General features: G+C 44.7%; 1 protein-coding gene across 12 annotated transcripts in view; it reads left to right on the plus strand.

Annotated features, from left to right (window-relative positions):
* The window catches only part of LOC147015949 (palmitoyltransferase ZDHHC16-like), a 76,003-nt gene that overhangs the window by 40,202 nt on the left and 10,919 nt on the right, over nt 1–24,882 (plus strand). For 2 of the 12 annotated variants that reach the window (XR_015049942.1, XR_015049941.1), the window contains exons 7-10: nt 774–868; nt 5,742–5,865; nt 6,397–6,527; nt 10,642–10,822. Coding sequence is in view for 8 of the 12 variants with exons in the window: in XM_085848603.1 (XP_085704729.1) it covers nt 774–868; nt 5,742–5,865; nt 6,397–6,527; nt 10,642–10,753 (462 nt within the window). In the remaining 4 variants the exon portion in view is untranslated. Of the gene's footprint in view, nt 1–773; nt 869–5,741; nt 5,866–6,344; nt 6,528–10,641; nt 24,847–24,882 lie in introns of those variants that run through there. The other 10 variants (XM_085848603.1, XM_085848610.1, XM_085848604.1 and 7 more) reach the window with 7 other exon arrangements.

Raw genomic sequence — 24,882 nt, forward strand, 5'->3', positions numbered from 1 at the left:
CACTTTCAAAATTAAAATATTATCGTATCAAGATCTGGATTTGGATCTTCACCAAAATCGAATCAATTCGTCCATGTGACACACCCAACCTGTCCAACCAAGTTTCGCCCGATTCCACACACAACCTTTTGAGATATCGTGCTACGTATCATCTTTGGCCCTGTCTCTCAATGGTGAAGAATCATGAAAAAAATTCTCGAATCCAGTTCCAGATCTTCACCAAAATGTAATCAATTTACCCTTGTCACACACTGAAGTTGTCCATCAAATTTCGTCCGAATCCATCCACAACTTTGAGATATCCTGCTCACAGATGTGGTGAAAAAATATCCTCCGTCCACCTTCTGTGGCAGAGGTAATTAAGGTTCAAAAGTGCTCTTTGTTCCGTTATTTTCTGGTAAAATGACAATGCAAACTCCCATTTCCCTAAAATCATAAACTTTCGATGTTCCAAAAAACAAAGTTTTTTTTTTCAGCCATCTCGATTCTGAAAGGTCCTAGCCGGAGGGAAAATTCGGTATAAATGAAGGAGGGTTATTAATTTTTGACCTGTATGTCACAGGTATGTCACACATTTGTGAATAGTTACTCACAGGCAATCACAACCACAGCCTTTAAATCGCTTACTGAGTGTCCGTGCTGTATTATACTGTTACAGACAGACATACCTCGTGAAAGTTGAACTCTTTACTCGTTTGTGCACTTTGTGGTGCACGGCGGGTGCACACTGATTTGCGCCCGTGGTTTATTCCCTTGGCTTCTGTACATTGCAGGTAAACACCAACGTATCGGCATCTGCTTTGGAAATACAACCTGGAATGGTTGATTACTACCATAACAGCGTCATCTTTATCTGGATTCTCTGCAGGTCTGTCATCCCTTTTGTTTTTGTCGAAATTGTTTATCGCTCGTGTGGTTTCACTGGGTAATATTGCTGTATCTGTGTTTCTGTCGTTGGCCTTTGGTTGTGTCAGGTTTCTGCCGACAGAATTTGAATGGTTTGTTGTTTTCATATGCAAAGGTTGTGAACCAGAGGAAGCCCTTATGTTCGGTTAGCTCTTTTCAAATGAAATGCTGTACATACAGCAAGTTGCCGATTTACGTCGTGCATGCGTACCGAAGAACTGCAATGTTATACGCAACGGCATACTTTCTTTTCATTTCCACTGTTTATATACCTCCGCGACAAAGTCGCCGGAGGCATTGTTTTCGGGTTGTCCGTCCATGCATCCGTGATAGGTTTTCGTGACCGCGATAACTTAAGAATGGCTGAAGGGGTCCAAGTCAAACTTGCTACAAGTTTGTATAATGATGTAAAGATAAACTGATGATATTAGGGTCAAGATGTCAGAGGTCCTGTTTGGTAAAAATTATGTTACTGCGCTAACTTGTAAACCAGTGATGGGATTTTGACCAAACATGGTATAAGCATATATCATGATGCAAAGATGAACTGATTTGATTTTGGCATCAAGAGGTCAAGGGTCAGAGGTCACGTCAGGTAAAAATGTGATACTTGAAAACAGCTGAAGGGATTTAAGTCAAACTTGTTGCAAGTATATACAAACCTCCATCAGTGCCTCCATCCATGATAAATTATTTGTTACTAAAAGGTCAAGGATCAGAGGTCACATTAAAATTACTGTTAATGTGATACCATTGACTCAGAGATTTGAACTGGACTAAGTACATTTACCATGATAAATATCTACAGATTGGATGTCAAGGTCAAATGATATTGAGATTTTTGGTCAAAGTTAAGAGGAAGCAAAGACTTAATGTGGGTGGAGGCAATCGGTCGACATCGTGATGTCGAATTATGTCTCGTTCACTATGGTTCTCACCGTGGTAGGTGGCATACCCAGAGCATGACCAATGTCTATTGCATGTTCACCATGCTCTGCACGCCTAATAATGTCCAATTTCACATCCACATTGATGGCTTGATGGGATTTCTTGGCTGGAGTACTTGCAGGAGTAGTTGCAAAACGTATTGCACTCATGGTTAAGGGTTCCTTGTGTGCTGTGTCACGTGATTGGGTTTTCGTATATCATGCCTCGCCCGCTAGGGTGCTTCTGGTCGCGCAATAAAGCGGAGTAGATGGCGGCCCGCGTGCTTCTTGCGTCCCACCGCACCTAGTACACACGAGTTGTCTGACGAGGATGGGTGCATACGGACTTATGCCCGTTTTCGACGGGGACGACTTCGAATTGTTTTCGGAGCAATTGGAATGCTATTTCCACGCGAACGATGTGGTCGACGAGAGCAAGCAGAAGTCGATCTTGCTCGCTTCGCTTTCGCCGGAGCATTATCGGCTGCTGGGTGATTTAGTGGCACCGAACAGGCCCCGGGATGACGGGCTGGCGTTTCGGGACATTGTGGAGAAAATGAAAGCACACATGGCGGTTGAGCAGACTCGCGGGGATGTTCGAGCCACCACCGGCCACGCGGGGTCGCGAGCACCCCGGGACGCGCGCACGACCTTCGATGCGGGTCGGACGTCGCCGCGCGGCCACGCGTGCGGCGGGGTGACCCCGCGGACATGCTTGGGATGTGGAGGTCGACACCTGCGCCGTGCGTGCCCGTATAAAGGCAACGTGTGTTTGAATTGTCACAAGGTGGGTCATTTGGCGCGTGTGTGCCGTGGCGCGTCGGCCACCGTTAAAGTCGTGGACGGCGATGTGCGACGCGACTCGGGGCGGAACCAGCGACCGTTGTTGAGCCTGTGTTCAGTTGGCCCGACGACGGCGCGCCTGATGACGGTGGAAGTCGAAGTGAACGAAACGCCGATCACGTTCCAGGTCAATACGGGAGCAGCGGTGTCGCTCATCGGCGAACAGACCGCGCGTAGACTCAACGGCTTGAAGCTTATCAGGTCAAACCTCGCGCTGTTCACGTACACCCGCGAGAAGATAACGCCAGTCGGGATGGCAGACGTGTCTGTGCGGTACCAAGGCCAGGTCGCCACGCTTCGGGTGTACGTCGTACGGGGGAGGGGGCCGTCTCTTCTCGGCCGGGATTGGATGACCCGCATCAGGCTAGACTGGTCCGCAGTTCACCTTGTGCAACCCGTGCCGAGCCAGTGGGAGGATCAGTTGGAGGAGATTCTTCAAAGACATCAAGGGTTGTTTAGAGACGACCTTGGAAAACTCAAGGGCATGGAGGCGAAACTCTTCTTGAAGGAGGGGGTGGTTCCTCGGTTTTGTAAACCGCGTCCGGTGCCGTATGCCCTGCGGGACAAGGTCAAGGGTGAACTGGATAGGCTAGAGGCCTGTGGAGTGATCGAACGGGTGTCATGCTCGGATTGGGCCACCCCGGTTGTCACGGTGCTGAAACGGAATGAGGACGTCCGATTTTGCGGGGACTTCAAATCCACAGTTAACCCGGGGCTCAGCGTGGAGCAATATCCATTGCCGTCAATCGATGAAATATATGCGCAATTGGCGGGGAGTCAATACTTCACGAAGCTAGACCTGCGTGATGCATATTTTCACCTGCCGATGGATCCCGGGAGTAGCGAGCTTTTAACAATCAACACGTGTCAAGGACTCTATCGATATACCCGACTCTGTTTTGGGATTGCTTCGGCCCCAGCTTTGTGGCAGAAAGCTATGGATCAGGTTTGCATTGGCCTGCCCGCTCAGACCTACCTGGACGATGTACTCATTGCGGGAAAAACGGCGGACGAGCATCTGGCGAACATTGCCCGAGTGCTGACGAAGCTAGAAGCGTGCGGCCTGCGCTTAAACAGGGACAAGTGCGCGTTCTTCAAGCAGCACTTGGAATACCTCGGGCACATCATCACGCCGGAGGGGCTGTTGAAAGGTCCTCGGAAGGTGGAGGCGATTCAGCGCATGCCACCGCCTCGCGACAAGACGCAGCTGCGCTCGTTCATTGGCGTGGCCCAGTATTACCAAAGGTTCGTGCGCGGGCTCAGCTCACAACTTGCGCCGTTGACGCGGTTGCTCAAGAAGGACGAGCGCTGGGTTTGGGGGCCTGCACACCAGGCGTCGTTCGACCACGTCAAGCGGCTGCTCACAGAGGATACGGTCCTCGTGCACTACGAGCCTGCGCGTCCGCTCCTATTGGCATGCGACAGCTCTGCATATGGCATCGGGGCAGTGCTCTCCCACAGGATGGACGATGGTTCCGAGCGGCCTGTTTGTTTTGCATCCCGGACCCTGTCCACAGCAGAGCGCGGATATGCCCAGATTGAGCGGGAGGCTCTCAGCCTCGTCTGGGGTGTGCGGAGGTTTCATCAATATCTGCTGGGGCGGCATTTCACTTTACAGACGGATCACAAACCGCTTCAATTCATCCTGAAACCCGAACGCGGGGTGCCGGTGGTAGCAGCCGCGCGAATACAGCGGTGGTGTCTGTTTCTGGGTGCTTACGATTATGATATTCAGTTCCGAAGCACCGAGAAGCATGCTAACTGCGACGGGCTCTCACGCTTGCCGTGTGCGGAGGGTCCAGCTGCGTCTGAGTTGAGCGACCGGGTTGATGTGTTCGCGCTGGGCCAGGTCCAAAGCGGGCCGGTCACGGCCAGGCAGGTCGCGGTGGAATCGGCTCGTGATCCGGTGCTTGCCCGTGTCGTCCAGGCGATTTCTACGGGGAATTGGCGCGATCTGCCTTCGACACCGGCATTTCAACCTTTCACGTCACGCGCAGCGGAGCTGTCGTTGGTCCAACGGTGCATAATGTGGGGAATGAGGACCATGATTCCACCGAGGTTCAGGCAGCGGTGTTTGGAAGAACTGCATGTCAGTCACCTGGGCATCGTGAAGACCAAGGGTCTTGCTCGTATCCTGTTGTGGTGGCCGGGGTTGGACAAGGACATTGAGCAGTTGGTTAAGCGTTGCGCCACGTGCCAGACAGATGCTGATAACCCGCGTCGAGCTTCGGGTCTCTGGCCTGTGCCAGACCGAGCTTGGCAGAGGGTCCATGTAGATTTTGCAGGACCGGTTAATGGCAAGATGTTTTTGATTGTGATCGATGCATTCTCTAAATGGCCGGAGGTTGTAGTAATGCAGCATACTTCAGCAAACATTACAGTAGAGAAGCTGCGGACGATCTTTGCTAATAAAGGGTTTCCGGAGATCCTGGTCTCTGATAATGGTCCGCAGTTCATCGTGGGTGTATTTGATGACTTTATGCGCCAGAATGGTATTCGACGTCTACGGTCCGCACCGTATCATCCTGAGACGAATGGCCAAGCTGAGTCGTTTGTCAAGATGTTGAAGCGGGCTTTGCGCAGGGGGGGTGTTGCACCTGTGCAGGCGGTAGTCGATGTCTTTTTGCTCCATTACAGGAACGCACCTAGTACACACTACCTTGAATGTTGGATGCAAAAATACTGTACAGTAAGCACAATGTTGGCAATGTGGTGAAACGCATGAGACTGGAAGATATAGTGACTAGGCATCCACTGAGCGCTTGCCATGTTGTCGGTTCTCCACTAGCAGGCGACACGACATTGGCGCTTCTACACTCGCAGACGGTGCACAATTTCAATATTTCGCAAGATGCACTACAGTACGCTGAACTTATACATTTTAACGACATCGTATTGGACTAGCCAGACTAAAACCAACTGCTGTCCCATAATATGTTGGTGACGTTTCAGCGAAATGACGGGAATTGGCAACTTACTGTGCCTACTTCTTAGCCTTAAATCCCCTCCCCTCTCAGGTTGTGATGTATCTGAATGTGGTTTTGTTTTGTGGCTTGGAACAAACAGCACAGTGGCCGGTGTTCTGGGCCTACTCACAGCCTGGCATGCAGTTTTAATATCACACGGCGAAACGAGTGTCGAGAGGCACATCAACCGTAAGGAGAGGCGTCGCCTCGGCAAAGAGGGCCAGGTAAGCTGCGTCACATTTTTGGTTTAGCTCTGTGATGTGCTGGAGTCTTTTTTTTCCTTGGAAACCCTGAAAATTAATCTCAATTTGTTGTACACTGCAGTCACAATATAAATAACATATATTTATTTATTCCATTTGGGTGGCCATTGATTGATATTTTCTCATGCATATGCCAAAATGTCAATCTTGACTTCATCCCTTCTCCCATGTATGACACACACACACACACACACACACACACACACACACACACACACACACACACACACACACACACACACACACACACACACACACACACACACACACACACACACACACACACACACACACATACACACATACACACATACACACATACACACATACACACATACACACATACACATACACATACACATACACATACACACACACACACACTTGCATCCCTCAAGTTTGCTCATTTCACCTCATAACTTCCTTCCTTTCTCTCTCAGATTGAACATCAACTCTTTGCATGAACTTCACCCATTAACCTTCCTCCTCTAGGAGACATGCTTCATTCAGCATGGTAACTGCAGCTCAGCTTCTGCCTGCCGTTTGTGCCAGATTTTCAGGAATCCCTATGATTATGGTGCTTCGAACAACTGGAAAGTGTTTTTGGGAGTAACATGCAACAGGTAAGCAACAAACTTAATTTGTTTCGCTTTGGCTACAATATTGCTTGTGTGAAGAACCTATGGTTGTTGGATAATCAAAGGCAGTTTTTAATTTTTACCTTCGCAAACATTGGTGCGAGGGTTATGTTTTGATCGCTGTGTATTTATTTATTTATTTATAAATTTGTGAATATGTGTGTTTGTTTGTTATTCGCATAACTCCAAAAGTATTGAACTGAATCGCAGCAAATTTGGTGGGATGATTGGTTATTACCCGAGGACCATTTGATTAGATTTTGGGAGCGATCGGGTCAAAGGTCAAGGTCATGAAAAGGTCAAAATCGTCTTTTTACCATTGCGCGGTCAATTTGTATCCAATTTGCATCCAACTAATGCCAAAATGTTCAGAATTCAATGCCCCATCTTGTGATATGTGACATGACACAATGACGTAATAACCCTTATTAGCGGTTGGGAGTCAAAGGTCAGGGGGGGTCACGACATTGCAAAATGTGCGGTTTTAGTCATAACACGGTCAATTCTTATCCGATTTGCATGAAACCAACACCAAAATGTTGATTGTTCTGTTCCCCACACTCTAATACCAATTACAAAATTAAGAGTACAAAGGTCAAGGTCGAGGTCATGAAAAGGTCAAAATCGTCATTTTGCCATAGTGCGGTCGATTTTTATCCAATTTGCATGCAACCAATGCCAAAATGTTGTGAATTCAATGCCCAATCTTGTGATATACGATATGACACAGGAAATTTAATGTTTTTAAGCCATCATAACACATATGAGATGGCAGATGTGGTATGGGATTAAATACCCTCTCAATCAACGGTTTCTGGGGGGGGGGGGGGAAATGTAGCGTTGACGAAGGTATGCGCTCTACTGAGTGCCCGTTCTAGTTTAATTAAGAGTATGTACATTGTTATCTGCTTACTAAATGAAAAATATATTATACTTTCATTGTTTTTTCTGTGAGGCAACCAGATTCATTGTTAACTATCCACTTATAAATGTATTTGATTGCATTTTTGAAAATTGAAGTTTGGGAGTGCAGTGAAAAGAATATTGATTGCAGTCGTGTGAAGTCCTTACTTGGTAAATATGAATTTCTCAGTGTATGGTATAAGGCCTTTGTCAGTTGCTCAAAGAGGCTGGTGTTCCTTCTTCACACCTGTATCTCTTGGATGCTATAGAATCCAAAGCCCTCAACATCTTTGGTATCTCAGACATGAAAGGAGGAGCAAAGAAGCAGAGGCACATCTCCCACAAAGTTTGCTTCTCTGTCATTACCATTACCCCACATGCATAGTGCAAAGCAGGGTTAAGCAATTGGTTCATGCTCTTTCTGTCTGTCTGTTTGTCTGTCACTCCATTTCTGTGATTGAGGAACTACATTTTCTCAAGACTGTGCGGGGTAAGATGTTCGATGAACACTCTAGTTACAGATAGTTTGGTCGTCTCTTTCTTTTGTTTTTTCTACCACCTCTTCTCCGGTCTTGTTTATTCTGCTCTTTCATCTCAACATCCCCAATCCCTATCCTCCAGCCCCTCCAGATCATATGTGTTCTAACAACAACCCCTTCCTTCTGACGCTTCCAAAATACAACCTTACTATGCACTTTCACTCCTTTGTTCTTCTTTTCTCTCACTTGTGGAACCAAGTTACTCAGTCTGTTCAACCACACCCTTCCCTCCAGGGCTTCAATCATCCTCCATCCCGACCCATGATTTTTTTTCCTATCCTCATTCAATTTCCTAATATCTCTCTGTCTCTGTGTCTCTCTCTCTGTCTCTCTGTCTCTCTGTCTCACTCTCTCGTCCTGTTCATTCTTCCTTGCTTGTTGCATCATGTGTTCCACTCTCAGTGTATTGCTTTCTACCATCTGTGAAGTTGTGCTTCCATGAGCGTCGTTGCTCTTTGCATACAAAAATGTAGAATTAAAGATAAAAAGAGTACGCCATCCTGCCAGTACGCTATCCAAATTCTAATTTCCTGTTCTAATCTACAGGGGGTGGAGGGGGGGGGTGTAATTTGGTCAAGATACTGAGATGCCTTATATGTCTGTAACCAAAAAAAACGCAGTCACATTTTAGCAATGTAGTGAAATATGTCATCACATTGCTGGGTCATTGCACCATCTTTCCAATTTGAATTTTTTTCAGCGATCTGGAGCATCTATTGTCCATTCGGATTTTCATTTGAATATGATGTGTAATCAGCCGTTCCACAGATGCAGACCAATCCAATCAGAAGTACGCATAACTCAGGCTGATAATCGGATAACCACGACCCAATCATGGATACTTCAAGCAATAATGTTTGTGTTGATTGGTTAATGAGTTTCACATACTTCGACAAATTCCCCATAATTTAACAGCATTACAGAGTGATTATAGGTGCCTGGGAAATAGTGTAATATCAAAGTAAATAGCTCATAAATCAAAGCGATACATACGTTCGTTATTTAGCATATTCATCTCGGTGATTAGCTGATATTCGGAATATAATCATCACTCGTGATAGCTGCAACCTCAAGAGAACGAATGGCGAATGATTCCTTCAATCAATATGAAGTTTGCACTTCATGAATATTTACATTTTTATCGTCGGTGATTCGATTCGTTTTGTCCTTGTGGCCCGTCTCTGAGACCTCTTTTTGACAAGGAATCTCACATCAGTCATGCTTCATGAAAAAGAATGAGTTCTGTCTCCTTCATGGCCCTTTTACTCCAATTTAGTGATGACTCAAGTTTCTGGAGGCACTTGTCAAACCAAGTTGGCACATGCTTAAAGCATGATGGCATTGATCATATTGTAAGTCTGCAGCTGGCACACTCCCGGATGTTCTGAAGTGATCTGTGCTTCCATAGTATCTGGGGGATGAGTAGCTTGCTATTTTTGGGGTTTGCATTTTGCATTGTAAAGCCATTGACATGAGAAGTGACAGTACACATCAGCCCATTTTCAATATGAGAAAAGGAATTCAATCATTGGCACTTGATACAATATATATGTTATGAAGACAAAGGAATTGTACTTGGGATGCTATTTTGTACCAAACGTAGATGGGCTTAATCTGATGTTTTAACCACATATTGTTGATTTTTGGTTTGTGTGAATAGTCTGTATCCTCATAATTCACATATGATTAATTTAATAGTAATTAAACAGGTTAACTTTTATAATACATTGTTATGTCGAAACGGGGGCGGGGGGTCCATTGCTACATCGTTATTTAGAATAGCTTGCTCCCTGTGCTCGAGTAGGCTTGATTTACACTTTAACAGGGACCTCTCAGAGGCTAAGTTGCACTTAATATGTGCATTGAGTGAGCAGTGACTGTCCATCATAGAGCAGTATAGGGTAAATTGTGTCATGTAAAACCTCCTGTACAGACGAGGCCAGTTGGAGGACTTGATTGAACTTAACAGAAGGACACATATGGAAACATCACTGGCTGTTTGGGCAAAGACAGCAGGCCACAGTGGTTTAGTAAGCTGTGAAGCCCTGGAGAGGGGTGGGATAGCCTGGAATGGAGCACTGCCCACTAGCAGTGGTCCGCCAATGAGGGGGCTCGACCGTGCTGAAAGGCGGGCCCTAATGTAACAAAAGCTGCATACGCTCATGTGTGCGCTGGAGTGAGCTTCTGGTTACAGATATACAAGCTCTATATCTGTATCTCTCTATCTCCCTTTCCATCTGATTAGTCGCTGATAAGACACGTTTAAATATAGGGCCTATATGGTTCGAGAGACTGGACGCCATCTCGCCACCATCACATCTCATCGCTTTCCTATTGCCTTCGTACCGTGCAGCACCAGCCCTATACAACACCAGCCTACATGGGTTGTCTTGGACCCAACACAAGATCATGCCTGCTCAAGTCCACCCCTACCCCTTTGTTTCTTGTTTGAGTCCAGGATCTTGCAGTGATCCTGGATTTAGGTAGCTTGCCTGTCTGAAGGAACTGAATTCCACTAAATCTTGGCTAATGAAAAGGTGATGGTTGAAAGTTTAGATGTGGTGCTTCTTCATGCAGACATCATAGTAATCCCTACCTTGGAATGATTTGCTTGCTGCAACCACCCAGCCTCATTCCATTCATTGCGTGGTGTGCAGACATTGGGCGACTCGGGTCCTATTGCCTTCAGCGCACACTCCGCACAGCAATGGACTGCTGTGGACAGCACCCAGCCAAAGACACAAAGGCCAGCCATCAGTTGTAGTTTGACGTCTGACAAAAAAAAAAACACTGGGACGATGTGCACCTGTCAACGGCTACCTCGGCATCAAATGGAATGTGAGAAGGATATTTGCTCATTGTCTGCTGGAGCTTCAGTTGCAAATTACAGGCAGATGTTTGTGGTACCTAAGTGTGGTGTGTTAAGTCATGATACTTGCCTGCAAGTTCAACCTAATCTTAAAACTATGAACAACATGCAATAACTGCTAATGATGCTTCCAAACAATCTGCAAGTCCTTAATTTGCCAGGGGATTTGACCAAGGGTGGTTTTTTTTTGTGGGTTAGTTACTGAAAACTATTGGTTTAACTTGATTTCTGTCGCCATGTGTAGCATCACTGTGTAACACTTTCTGCTTTAATTCCACTGAACTTTGGTGATACGAACATACGTAAGGATAAAATGTTGAAGAATCGTTTACTAAGCTCCTCAAAACAAGGGGTTAGAGGTTTTTTTCTCTATTCTGCATCGGACAAGGTCCAACTATCTTTTCATAAGTACAGTATAATTCTATTGTTTACTAATTTAGTCATAACAGATGGTGCTTTTGGAGGCAATCCCATTAAAAAAAAATTGTATACATAGTCGAAGCTCATGGAAGAGCTGGTACACTGAACAGATCAGGACTTAATAGGACAAAATGGAACAGTTTTGAGAGGGGGTGGGGGGAGGGGGAGTTGAAGGCCAATAATAGAGGGAGACTTGGACAAACAATGGGTGTGAGGAGGAATGGGGGGCAGGAGAGGATGCAAGAGGAGGACAAGAAGGATATAGAAGGAAACTCTTATGAGAGAAAACTGGAAATTTGGAAGAAGGAGGGATTGGGGTGGTCGGGGTGGTTAACAATGGTAGAAAAGATCATTGTTTGGGATTTGGGATGATCTGAGATGATGGTGAACAGCTGTCTTGAAGACCTCGAGGAAAGAATGAGATTGAAGATGTGGAAGTTGGTTTTACAGGCAGGAAACAATAAAGAGCAACAAATGAATGGAGGTGAGCAGTGATCCTGGATTAAGGTAGTTTCACCAGAAAGGACTTGATGGTGTACCGTGTGAACCCTGCAGAAAACTGGGGAGGAAACCGACAAAGCAGGAAAGAGCAGAGAGTGCAAGACCAGAAAGGAGGCAGTAGAAGACAGAGAAACCACCGACCTGCCTGTGATGGTGAAGTAATCGTCCTATACATTCGGTCTCGTCGCAGTCGATTCCAATAATCTTAAAGGCCTTGGTTTCCATGGCATCAAGCTGAGCAAGGTGCGAGTCAGGGGAGCCAGCCCAAAGGGGAGAGCAGTACTCCAAACTGTGGATGAAAGCCTTGTAGGTGGATAGGAGTTCAGATGTGCCAAGGAAGGACTTTGTACAATGGATGATGCCCAGTCAGCGGCTGGCTTTGGAGGCTGACTTTGAAAAGTGGTTACCCAAGAAAGAAGATTGTGGCTCATAATGAGACCCAGGAGTTTGAATGACTGAATTTGCTCAAGAGGATTGTTTAGAAAGTAAATAGGACGGTTTGCCAGACAGTCCTTTTGGAGAGAGATCATGACAGTGTGATATTTGTCAGAATTAAGACATATTCCAAGTGTTTGACCATGTTGTGATTTTTTAGTTTTTTATTTTTAGGTTTGAAGAAAGGGAAAAGGTTGTAGCCTGCCTGTCTGAAGGATGAGGGATGTCATGGCAGAGGGTGGAGTCATCAGCAAATAGATAAAGAGGATTTCCCAGAGTAAGAGAGATCATTGATAAAGATGAGGAATAGGACTGGACCCAGAACACTGCCTTGGGAGTACTCAAGCCTTGACAGAGAGAGAGAGAGACAGAGACAGAGACAGAGACACAGACAGAGACACAGACAGAGACACAGACAGAGACACAGACAGAGACACAGACAGAGACACAGACAGAGACACAGACAGAGACACAGACAGAGACACAGACAGAGACACAGACAGAGACACAGACAGAGACAGAAACGAAAGGACTCCATTGAGTACCACATGTTGGCTATGAGAGTAGAGGAAGTCAGTAAGCCATGTGTGAAGTTGGCCATAGGCAGACAGTTTGGAAAGTAAGGCAGGATGCCACACTGTATCAAAAGCATGAGATATGTCCAGAGAGATGGCCCTGATGTCATGGATTACAATTCGATTATAATGAGAAGTGAAATGCAGAATAAGTAAAAAAAACGAATCCAAAGTTGAGCGATATGGACGATTATTTTGTTATACAAATCAAATTAAATCTCCTATCGTCTGTTAATTGCACACTATTATGCTCAAGCAGGAACTGTAGACCAAAGGTGAAAATTTAACTTTTAAATACATATATATTCTCTCATTCTCTCTCATTCTCTCTCATTCTCTCTCATTCTCTCTCATTCTCTCTCTCTCTCTCTCATTCTCTCTCTCTCTCTCTCTCTCTCTCTCTCATTCTCTCTCTCTCTCTCTCATTCTCTCTCTCTCTCTCTCTCTCTCTCTTTTCTTCTTTATAAGGGGTGTGGTCCAATGGTACCAATCTTCTACCCTGCTTTGACCATGATAATCCTCCACTTCCCTCTGTCCTCTGCCAAATCTCTCCACTCTCCAAACTCCCTCAACATCCCTTACTGATATCCCTTCTCACACAATCTTACTATCTCAACTGCGTTCTCTGTCTTTCACTCCTACCTTGCCCCCTCAACCTATCCTCTTTATTTGCCATTCTTTCTTCCCCCATCCGCACCACATGACCAGCCCACTTCAGCCAGCATTTTGCCAATCTCCCTGCAAAGTTTACTTGCACAGAAGTCTCCTCCCTCAGTTCATTCATCGTCCTTGTATCCATTCTCTTCACTTTCGCAATCCGCCTGACCCAATTATTCTCGCAGACCTGCAACCTCTGTGGTTGCCTCTGTCTGTGCCACTATTTCAAGACCTGAAAGGTAGGCTGGCGTTGCACGACACCAGAATTTTACCTTTAAATTTCCTTGATATTTTTCTGTCTTCCATCAATCCCTCCATCCTCCTCCACGCATTTGCATCCACCTGTATCCTCCATACCTCTGTCTCTGAACTACCATCCCCACTGTCCTCCCCTCTTCCCAGAAACTCAAACCTATTTCCCCACATGATCTCCTTCCCCTCTAACCTGATATTCATTTATTTTCTCTGCTACCAGACCCACATCACCTCAGTCTTCTTGATGCTCATCTTCAGCCCATGCTTCCTGAAGCCTCCTTCCACTCCCCCAGTACCTCTGGCATCTCCTGTCACAACAGCCAGATCGTCCGCATGCAACATCCTCCCCTATAATACCTTTAATTTTTAACCCTCCTGCTTACCAGCTCCATCACCATGATAAACATGAGTGGGCTGAGAGAGCTTCCCTGCCTCAAACTGATGTTCATGCTGGAGCCTGAAAGGAAATTAGTTTTGTAAATCCATTGTTAAAGTTCTTGGTGCAGAGTTGATTATCAAGTTCATTGCTTAACATAAGGTGGGTATAGACTTGGAGCAGGGATGGCCAACGTGATGCTGTGATTGCGATTCTCAGCATGACATTGTAACTGGATGTTGGTGCAGTGCCTCATTGGCAGTCCTGTGATATAGGAGGAGCTTTAACACAAAAGGACCCCATTTGGGCCATCGTGCCTGCACTACACTAACACTACATTAATCCAATCCATTAGTTTATCGACTCCTGGGAGAAAAGGGGTGCGGAAGAGAATACTGAGTCAGGCATAGCAACATCACCAGGGTGATATATACTAGTGGGGCATGCTTTCACAATGCAAGCAACTACTACTTAGGTACATCTATAATAATACAAGAGCAGGTGTGTCAGTCAGTGTGCAAATGTGTTAGTACTGTTGGTGTTAGTTATATCCTAAGGCAATGATCTCTAGTACTAGTAAGTGGAGACGAAACAAATCCAAAGGCTTTATCGGGGAGAGCTCATGAAAAAAAAAATCAACCAACATTTAATCAAGTCTGCTTCTAATAGTCCACCTTTCACAGAGAATAAGTTTTTATATTAATGTAGCTAGGTGTTGGGCATAAAGCAAGTTAATCAAACCAGTTATTTTCTTGGTCTACCTTCTCTGGACAGATTCAGGTAACTTCATGTCACCCACATAGCCTATGTTCCGAACTGTTGAAGATAAATCAAGAAGAGGACGGAATTGTGTACGATAAAGGGAAACCATAAATTATTGGGTACAATAAACGAGATTTTAGTAAGCTTGATGAGAGTCGAGCTGCCTTACTCACAATGGATCTTACATGTTCATGAAACTTAAGTGAATAATCAATGATTACTCCGAAGTCTATTGCTGATAGTGAATTGTATTGGAATACCTTTAATCGTGTAATGAAAGCAAGGTCCAAGATCAAAAGATTGACGAATGGTTCCACCGAAAGTGTTAGCCTTGGTCTACTCAATATTCATCCGAAGATCTCAAGACTCCACGACAGACTAAGGTATCAATATCCCTCTGTAATGAGCTCAAGTCTATTAGAATAGAAGATAAGGTTGAAGATTTAACTTCAAAATAAAGTTTAAAGTCATCTGCAAATATTTTAAATTGAGAAGTAAGCCTTGCCGCAACATGATTTATGTAAATTAGAAACTGAAATCGGCCCAAGAACAGATTCCCTCAGGTACACCACCAATTACAGGGAAGGAAGAGCTGAGACATCGTCCAGCCATTACACTCATACACCTACCAGTCAAAAAAAATTATATTCAGCATAAGACTCTGCCACCAATACCCAGCTCAGACAATTTACGGACTAATATTTGATGGTTTACTGTGTCAAACGCTTTAAAGACGTCAAATAGAATAAGGTCGTCCATACTTCCTACATCTATCCATTTACTTATACTATCATTGTATGTTCATACAAGCTGATCTCCCTTTTCGGAAACCAGACTGAGCCTCAATTAAAATAGAATGTTCGTCCAGATATGATTGCACGTTTTCAACATGCAACCCCCTCATGCTTTTACAACCAACAGATGTCAGACTCATGGGATGGTAATTAAGAGGGTCTCATTTCTTACCTTTCTTAAATATTGGTATAATATAGGATTTCTTCACATATCAGGGATCTGACTGGATTTAAATGAATAATTACAAATTTTATACAAGGGGTAAAGCTAGACTCTGACAACAATGTTTGAGCAATGTGGGATGGATCGAGTCAGGATCCATACTAGAAGATGGGTTTAAACCACAAAGCACTCTATCAACATCTCCCAAAGTGATGACTACTTCATGAAATAAACCATTAACATATTTATACTGCAAAAGAGTTTGTAGCTGTACCGACTGTAGCTGTACAGCTTGGCTGCCAGAGTAGCTATCATTTATTGGAAGTGCGGCTGTGCCACTGATGCTGTGCCCCTCTACCAGTATACCGGTTCTCATTTTACCAACCTCGGAAGGATGACAGGCTGAGTCGACCCCAACTGGTGTTAATTCAGCAGCCAATAGGGCTGAAACTTAGGACCGTAAGATCCGAAGCCAGCCACCACAACCACTAAGCCAACACCAGGCTTGTAAATTGAAGTGAATGCTAAGGACAATACCTCTGCCACATCTCCAGGATCAGATACTAATAAGCCATTATTATTTTGATGTGGACCAATTGAAAGACAACCCATTTTATTAAATCTTAAGTAAGAATGAAAGAATTTAGGTTTTGTGGCAAAATTGCGAATAATATTTTCTTCATAAGATGATTGACAATTGAGAAATTCCTATACTTGTGATATATTTCAATCCATAAAGTTAGAGTATTTATAGCCGGAGCAGAATTTCTCCCATATAAAGATCTTGCATGTTTATCTGAGCAAATACAACCAGTTGTCTCACTGATAGGATTATTGAGATGGGCGAGAGAGAGAGAGAGAGTGGAGAGAGAGCGAGGAAGGGGTGGGGTGGGGGGGTGGGAGAGCAATGCCTCACACTCTGTGAGGGGGGTTGGAGCAAGGCAGATGGGAGTAGGGAGGTAGGGGGAAAGTAGGTGTTCCGAACTTGTGTTTCGGAGGTAGACTTGAGGGGGAAAGGTGGAGAGGCGATTTAAACCCTACGCTGTGACAGCTCGTGCTCACTGTTCTGTTGGTATCTTGGCCCCTCCTCCCTCACCCCCTCCTCATAAATCAAGGGGCTACATCCACCCCTGGGTACTCTGACTTGCCAAGCATGATTATCTTGTATACACTGCCACCTTCTGAGTTTTTAAAGCATGGCAACTGGGGTTGAGCTCCTCCGAGCTTACGCCTTGGTAACTTCCAGGAAGACAGGTTATTTGACAAACGAGAATTAGCCTGTCAGCTTAGAGACACGATAAAGTTTTCCAACCTTCATCATGCTTTGCTCATCTCTTTGGATGTGTTGTTACACATTATGCCTGGGAACAAATTGCACCTTCACCTCGACGTGTGGCATCTGGCATTCAACTTTGGAAGAATTGGAAATTACGGATTTGCAAGACATGGAGCCAACTGTACGAATAGCAGTGGGTATGTATAGCTATGTATGTATGAATAGCCGAGGCATTGCCGGCATGCACCCTGGCTTAAATTCCAAATTCCTGCCCAAATAAGCTCCATTCGAACACCATGCCAATTTGTGCAAAGATTTAGTCAAAACTTCCTCCATAACCAACCCTACAAGATGGGATTAATTATAGGAGTAATTGAGTAGACTCGTACTTCCATTACCGTAATATCCAGAAAGTGACAAGACAACAGACCTGGAGCGAGATCATTCAAGCAATAAAATACAATGTTTCTGTGTAAATGACTGTGAGATGACAAGGTGTCTCTGATGAAAGAGCACATGGAATGTTTATCATGGTGGGAAAAGTCCTCGCACTGTTGCAGCAATTCTCCCTGTGGAAGGGTTCGGTTTATTTTCAGGAGCAGGCGGCTCCCTTGACAAGTTTGGGTAGCATGCTGGACGTCAGGTCATAATCTCACCAGATAAATCAATGCGGTTTGCTCCCAGCATTCTCCCGCAGAAGATGCCAATGCATCTTGTTGGCCATTCTACTCCCAGTCTATATGCACAATTAGAAGTACAAATTGATCGATGCAATGAGGGTGTATTTTATATATTTATTTTTTTAACAGCAATTTAAAAACGATGTTCAAAGACAAGTTTTGATATTTATTCGCATACTTTTTAGATCACGACAAGGTCTTGATCATGGATGTCCATTAAAAAATTAAAAAAATATGTAGGCCATTACTTGTAAAATTAAGCTTACATATTTAATCACAGGTTATCCCAGCCCCTTAAAGGTCCCCTGACATGCAAAACTTTCTTGTTATTTATATATTAACTTGACCTTCCTAGTGAAGCAATCACCCATGTTTTTCTTTTTTAATCAAAAATGGGATAATTAGAGCAATATTTCTATCATTTCTGGAGCCTTTCACAACTTGCTATGTCCCGCCCCCCCCAAAAAATGGACTTCAGCGAATCGCAGCGCGACGTCACGTACAGAAACCCGCACAGAGTGAATTGACTCGAGAGTCGAGATGTCGCGCGCCTTATAAAGTACCTACAAATGCATTTTGCACATGTTAGTGCAATCTCTGTGATCGTCTTAATGCCAGTGATTGTTTCGCCAAAGTTTTTAAGAGTTTTAGTAGTACTTTCGAAAATGCCTGCAAGATGTATCGTAGCAGGATGCAGCAATACAAGCAAAGACGGTGTAAGCCTTCATGTATTCCCGAAAGATGATAATCGTCGGAGAATATGGACATCTAAAGTGAAGGTACTGCTTCCATTGGCTTGCTATTCATTAACATTTCGCCAAAATGCTGTAATAAAAGAAAAGGGAAAAAATGTTTGCACAACTATGAAAGACAAATTTATCTGTCCTATTACACGGCCTCATATCCTTGGGACTCTTACGCATTGACTTATACATTGTGTGCATGCTAATACAAGTTACTTGTCAACTCGAGATCTCTAGAGTCCAGACCAGTCCGATAAATCCGTCGTCCGTCCGACTAGGCCGATCAATCCGTCGTCCGTCCGACTAGTCCGATAAATCCGTCCGACTAGTCCGATAAATCTGTCGTCCGTCCGACTAGTCCGATAAATCCGTCGTCCGTCCGACTAGTCCGATAAATCCGACGTCCGTCCGACTAGTCCGATAAATCCGACGTCCGTCCGACTAGTCCGATAAATCCGTCGTCCGTCCAACTAGTCCGATAAATCCATCGTCCGTCCGACTAGGCCGATAAATCCGTCGTCCGTCCGACTAGGCTGATAAATCTGACGTGCTGTAGCTTTATTTTATTATTCTCTTTTCTTCATTGTTTTCTACTGGTGCTACATGACGACAGTAGGAATAAAATGAATAAAAATGCAACAGAACGTCAGATTTATCAAACTACTCGAGACAATTGTATCACAAGGTGTGTTCTGCACACAAGTTTTCATCGTATCCGGACAGCGAGATTGCTTCGTTTTATGCGCGGAGAGATACGGTCGATGACATGCGCCGGCCTTGTTTGCGATTAATTCGCCGCGGTGCAACATGTCCGCTGCGCTGTTCATGTCACCTCACTGAAATATTTCTGATATCGAGCAGTATGCAAGTCGAATTTACATTATTGAATTACGAATAGCATTTAGTCTTACCACTTGTTATTTCCGAGTCTTCCTTTGATGTCCCCCCGATCATCATGAACTCTGGGAATTTCATCGCCATTTTTCTCTGCTTGTCCTGCTTCAGGCTCGAACCGGTAAGGCCGTATTTCATTTCCAGCTGCCTGAACTTCACCTCCCACGACTACGTTATCCGACAATTCTCCATGTGATTCAGACCAAAATCCTTCATTTCTCTCACACTCACTGTCGTTACCAGACAAATGAAAGTCCATGCCATCCATTATTCAAAACCAAATGTTCGATTTTTTTTTAAAGCAGAAATAAACGAAGCGATTGAGTCGACCAATCAAATGTGGAAACACACAGCAAGCCAGTAGAATCGCGTTGACCACCAACCCGAGTAATTAACGTGCAGCTTTTGTCATACTGTAGTTGACGATATGTTGGTTACGCCCCTTTCAGGAGAATTTTTCAGGGCGTTCCCGAAGATGTTTGTTTTTTTAATTTTACATTTTACAGAATGAGTATTGTGAAAAAACAGTCAGATCTGAAATCACGATGAAAAACTCCTCGAGGACATATATAAATGAAATTTCAGTACTTTTGCATGTCAGGGGACCTTTAAACTTAATTAAAGAGCACATGGAATGTTTATCATGGTGGGAAAAGTCCTCGCACTGTTGCGGCAATTTCCCCTGCGCAAGGGTTAGGTGTTTTTTTTCAGGAGGAGGTGGCTCCCTATCTTTTGTATTTAAGACTCCCTTGATGAGTTTGAGAAGCTGAATGCCGAAACTCCGTGTTTGCTTCTAAATCTTGTGTCCCAAACCCATCACTTTCTGTACCCACCTTACCCAGTCACACTCAACTGTCCCTGGACTCTGTGTCCTTTTCTTCTGACAAAGTGGAGAGCTTGCCGTCAAACCTCAACTCAGATTCTGCAACCGGTCCAGACGGCATCAGCCCACGTGTCATAAAAACTTGCTCCTCTACTCTTGCTCACCCTCTCTCTGTTCTATTCACCCTCTCATTTGCTCAAGGTCATCTGCCACCTGCTTGGAAATTAGCAAACATTACCGCCCTGCATAAAAAAGGTGCAAAAACGGATCCATGCAACTACAGACCAGTCAACCTTCTCCCAATCATCAGCAAGATGATGGAATCCATCATCGCTTCAGACATTAAATCCTTCCTCTTCTCCAATGGATTGATTTCTGATCATCAATTTGGATTCATTCTAGGTCACTCTACCCTGGATATGTTGCTTCTGCTCTCCCAACAATGGATGGAGGTCCTCAATGCCAGACATGAAATCAGAGCCATATCCCTGGACATACCATGTGCTTCGATATGGTCTGGCACCCTGCCCTGCTCACCAAACTCTCTTCCTGTGTTATCCAGGGACATCTCCACTTATGGCTTGCAGACTTCCTCTCCTGTCGCAGTCAACGTGTGGCCCTAAATGGAATTCTCTCATCCACTTTTCTTGTCCAGGCTGGAGTTCCTCAAGGCGGCATTCTGGGCCCTGTTCCTTTTCTGGTTTTCTTCAACGATCTCTCCGACTCTCTGGAAAATCCTCTTTATCTCTTTGCTGATGACTCCACCCTCTGCCATCCCTCAGATCGGCAAGCAGCAGCCTTTACACCCTCTGAAAATCTGGATAAAATCACAAGCTGGTCCAACACGTGGAACATGTCTTTCAATCCTGACAAATCTCACACTCTATGTTTCTCTAAAATAACTGTCTGAACCCCCCCCCCCCCCCCATCATCTACCTTATCAACAATTTTTCTTGAAGAAGTCCTTTCATTCAAGGTTCTGGGTCTCAATATCTGCCATGATCTTTCCTGGGAAAGGCACATTTCCAAGCTGGCCTCCAAAGCCAGTCGCCGACTGGGCATCCTCCATCGTGCAAAGTCCTTCCTTGGCCGACCTGAGCTCCTGACCACATACAAAGCTTTTGTCCGCAGCCTGATGGAATGCTGCTCTCCCCTCTGGGCTGGTGCTCCTGTCTCTCACCTTTCTCGGCTTCATGCTGTGGAAACCGAGGCATATTTAGGATCATTGATATCTCCCGTGGTGAGGCTGTCTTTGGACCTCTCACCCTCTCACCATAGGCATGTGGTGAGCCTTACCCCCCCCCACCCCCACTATGAGATATGTCCTCCCCATATTTCTGCAGGGTGCTCAAGGTCAGCCACAACCCCCTTCTGGTAAACTACCAAATTCACGAATCACTGCTCACCTTCACTCTTTCATTCCTCTTTTTTCCTGCCTTTGGAACAAACTCCCACACTCTCTTCCATCCCACTCTTCCCTCCAGGTCTTCAAAACAGCTGTTCACCACCATCTCTGAGCTTACCCCCATCCTAAATCTCAATCTTTTCTACCCCCGTTAATCCACCCCAAACCCACCTCCTTCAAATTCCCTGTCGTGTCCATCTTGTTTCCCGTGTATACCCCGCCCCATCCCTCTCCCCTTCCACAGATTTCATGTCTGTTCCCCACTGGTTTTTTTCCTTCCCTCTCCCACCTCCCGTCTCCTGCTCCCCTTGTTGTGCATTTGTGCGTTAGCTCTCATACAAGCCTCGACAATGTATTTTTTTAATTTCATTTGTAGGTGAAACAAGCAAAACAGCCTACTTTCTGTGGATGTACTGTACATACTAGGAAAGTTTACTTGCCTGTCCTTTCCCCAATTTTCTTAACGCAGGAGTAGGCTAAATAAAAAAAAATAAAAAACGGTCATAAGAAAGTGCAAATGAACCACAACACACACACACACACACACACACACACACACACACACACACACACACACACACACACACACACACACACACACACCTCTAATTCTGTCCCTCTCAATTGATTAATGCATATATTTTTTGAAGTTTAAAATGTAGCAATTTTTTTGAAATTTATATGCGGTATATATTTATATTTTTCCTAAGGCTAGTCGAGCTTGTTTATAATAAACGCCATGAATGATTAATACATTGGGATACAGATGTGGTGGGAATGGCATGAAAGTAACTTGGTTATCTAAATTGTTGATTTTACATATCACTTTTTTGGTTTACAGCACATTGGGGTTTTTTTTCAACTTTCTGCAAAACTCCTGATTGCAATGATCAAAACTGCACACCTTGTTCAAGGAAGCATGACTTTGACAAAGGAGTGCAGTGGTATTTGTATAGTATAGTGTAGGAGGTATGGTCGTCTGGCCATTCTTGTAATTGATAAGATAGTATTTTGGCTCAATGGCTTCCCATGGGAAATGAGATTTGACGTTGGAATCACAGCATCATGAGCTTTGTGCTCAGATGGAAACACATAATAGGCCAACCCTCTTGCATACACAGCTTGCAATAATATAGTATTTCTATGAGGAGCTAACTACAATGATTGATGTAATTCTAACTTGGAGATCCAAACACCGTGCTAGCTATTTCAAGTCCTGCAAAGGCACGATTGTGAGCAACTGAGGTAAATACGGTATCTATGCAACAAGCAAACATTGATGCATTGGATTAGCCCGATGTGTAGTTGAGTTGCAATAGCATGTGTTCTAAGTTTTTTTCCCAAATGTAGTGTTCGAGCATATGCAATTATTTCTGAAGTGGCAGAAATGACGGGGGAAGACAGTACTACAAATCTAATGCGAGCGTGAACGACTGGAAATGATGTGGGGGCTCTGAGGGAAAGGCAGCACAATTAACACGAAGTGAGCATGGGTAGCTGGAATTCAGCTGAATGCCGAGTAGACAGTCGCAGCAGTTTCCAAGGGTGAAAGGTCAGAAAATTGAGAAGCAGAGTGCATAATGACATCAGGTGTCTGGATAGTCAGCTGCATGAAACACCTGCAATAAAAGGAGAGAGTTGATACCACCACGAGAATAGAAGCACGACATGTCATGTTTATAAACAACTGGGACAATAAGCTTCCAAGAAAGACTATTACCAGTCACTACCACTATCTGCAGGCCAATGCAAGCCAGGCATTAGCACCAGTGCACATCCACGGCTGTCAGGGCGGGTCTCCGGGAGCCAGTGAAGACTTGCCACTGCCAGTCTAAGCAATGAAGCTGATCTTTTCTAACCACCAATGTTGAAAGACAAGTTATCAAGGACCAGGTTAAGTCCCTGCCAACAATGAACAATGTATGTGGCATTCTAGATGGCCCTCACTCTCCCTCTGGTGGACATTTGGACAACAGCTTAGGAGCTTCTTAGCATATGCATATTCATTTCTGAGCTCAAAGGCCACACTCTCCAGTTATGATGACATTTTTATCCTGAGCAGTCATTACCACCTGAAGGGCATATGCGATATACACACCAACAAGGCCAGGATTGAGGATGTCAGTAAAATAGTGAAGGGTGTAGAGCACCACTTTCCAAAATATTCCCACCAGTATAACAGGCCACACCCAAGCATGACAACTTTATCAGATTTTATTGAAACATTATGGAGGGATTATGGGAACTGCGAGACAAAAGCAGTGAAAGAACAGTTTGCTTTACTCACAATCTAGTTTGCAGAGTTTGAATGGGCTGGGCAGAACTTTGCCTCCACATGCTTCATGTAGGGAGATAGTGATCCACACCCAGCACACAATTTTACAACATCCAATGCCTATCAGGTGTACTGCACTCGCTTGCACAAACCTGCACTCACACTTACACCACCTCATGCTGGATCCCATTGGCCCTCGTACACCTGCACTGGCTCCCATTGGCTAGTGCACACTGGCACCAATTTGTTGACGCTCGTTTTCCCAGCTCTGCACGTTGTGGCAATATTCTCATCATCTCTCCCCTTTTATCCCAGAAAGCAAGTGGTGCCCATCCTTTCACATCTCTCTTCAGCACCACTTACACTTTCACAACCATCAACTTCTCACTCTTATAAGCTGCTGTGACCATCTACTTAGCCTTCAGCTTTACTACAGCTGCCAAATGCTGTTGGAACAGCCCGACCTTTCCTGCCCCACCCTCAGCTCCAGTTTTTTTTAATGCACCCATTGTACGAGTAACAGTCTTCCCCTGTTAGTTCCGATGCTCCATTTCCACAAACCTTTAACTATACACAATCGCAATTGAGAGAACTTGTGGATTGGATTAGCTCTCCAAGGAAATTATCAATCATTAAAAACTCAAGCCATACATTTGGAATGAAGCTTTAAATGAAAAAAATTCTGCAAGTGATCAGCAGCTGTGATGTAAACTGCAATCACATGTTGAAGCAACGTGGAATTGTATACACATATGCCAATGCTCATGGAAGAACTCAAGAATAGAAGGTAACAAAATGGGAAGGAGGAAAAACACCCAACAGCAGAGTCAAAAAGGGAGAGATATCAAGGAGAGGGAGATAAGGACATATGGTGATGAACAAGCTGCACACACGTCACTTAAACATAGGAAGGGGAAAGCAGGGATGAAATAAAGGGAACAAAATAAAATTTAAAAAAAGTGGTGAGGGGGACGGGGACGACGACGACGACGACG

The sequence above is a fragment of the Eptatretus burgeri genome, chromosome 12, assembly GCF_056783735.1.
Source record: "Eptatretus burgeri isolate ZD-2024b chromosome 12, Ebu_testis_v1, whole genome shotgun sequence".
NCBI lineage: Eukaryota > Metazoa > Chordata > Myxini > Myxiniformes > Myxinidae > Eptatretus > Eptatretus burgeri.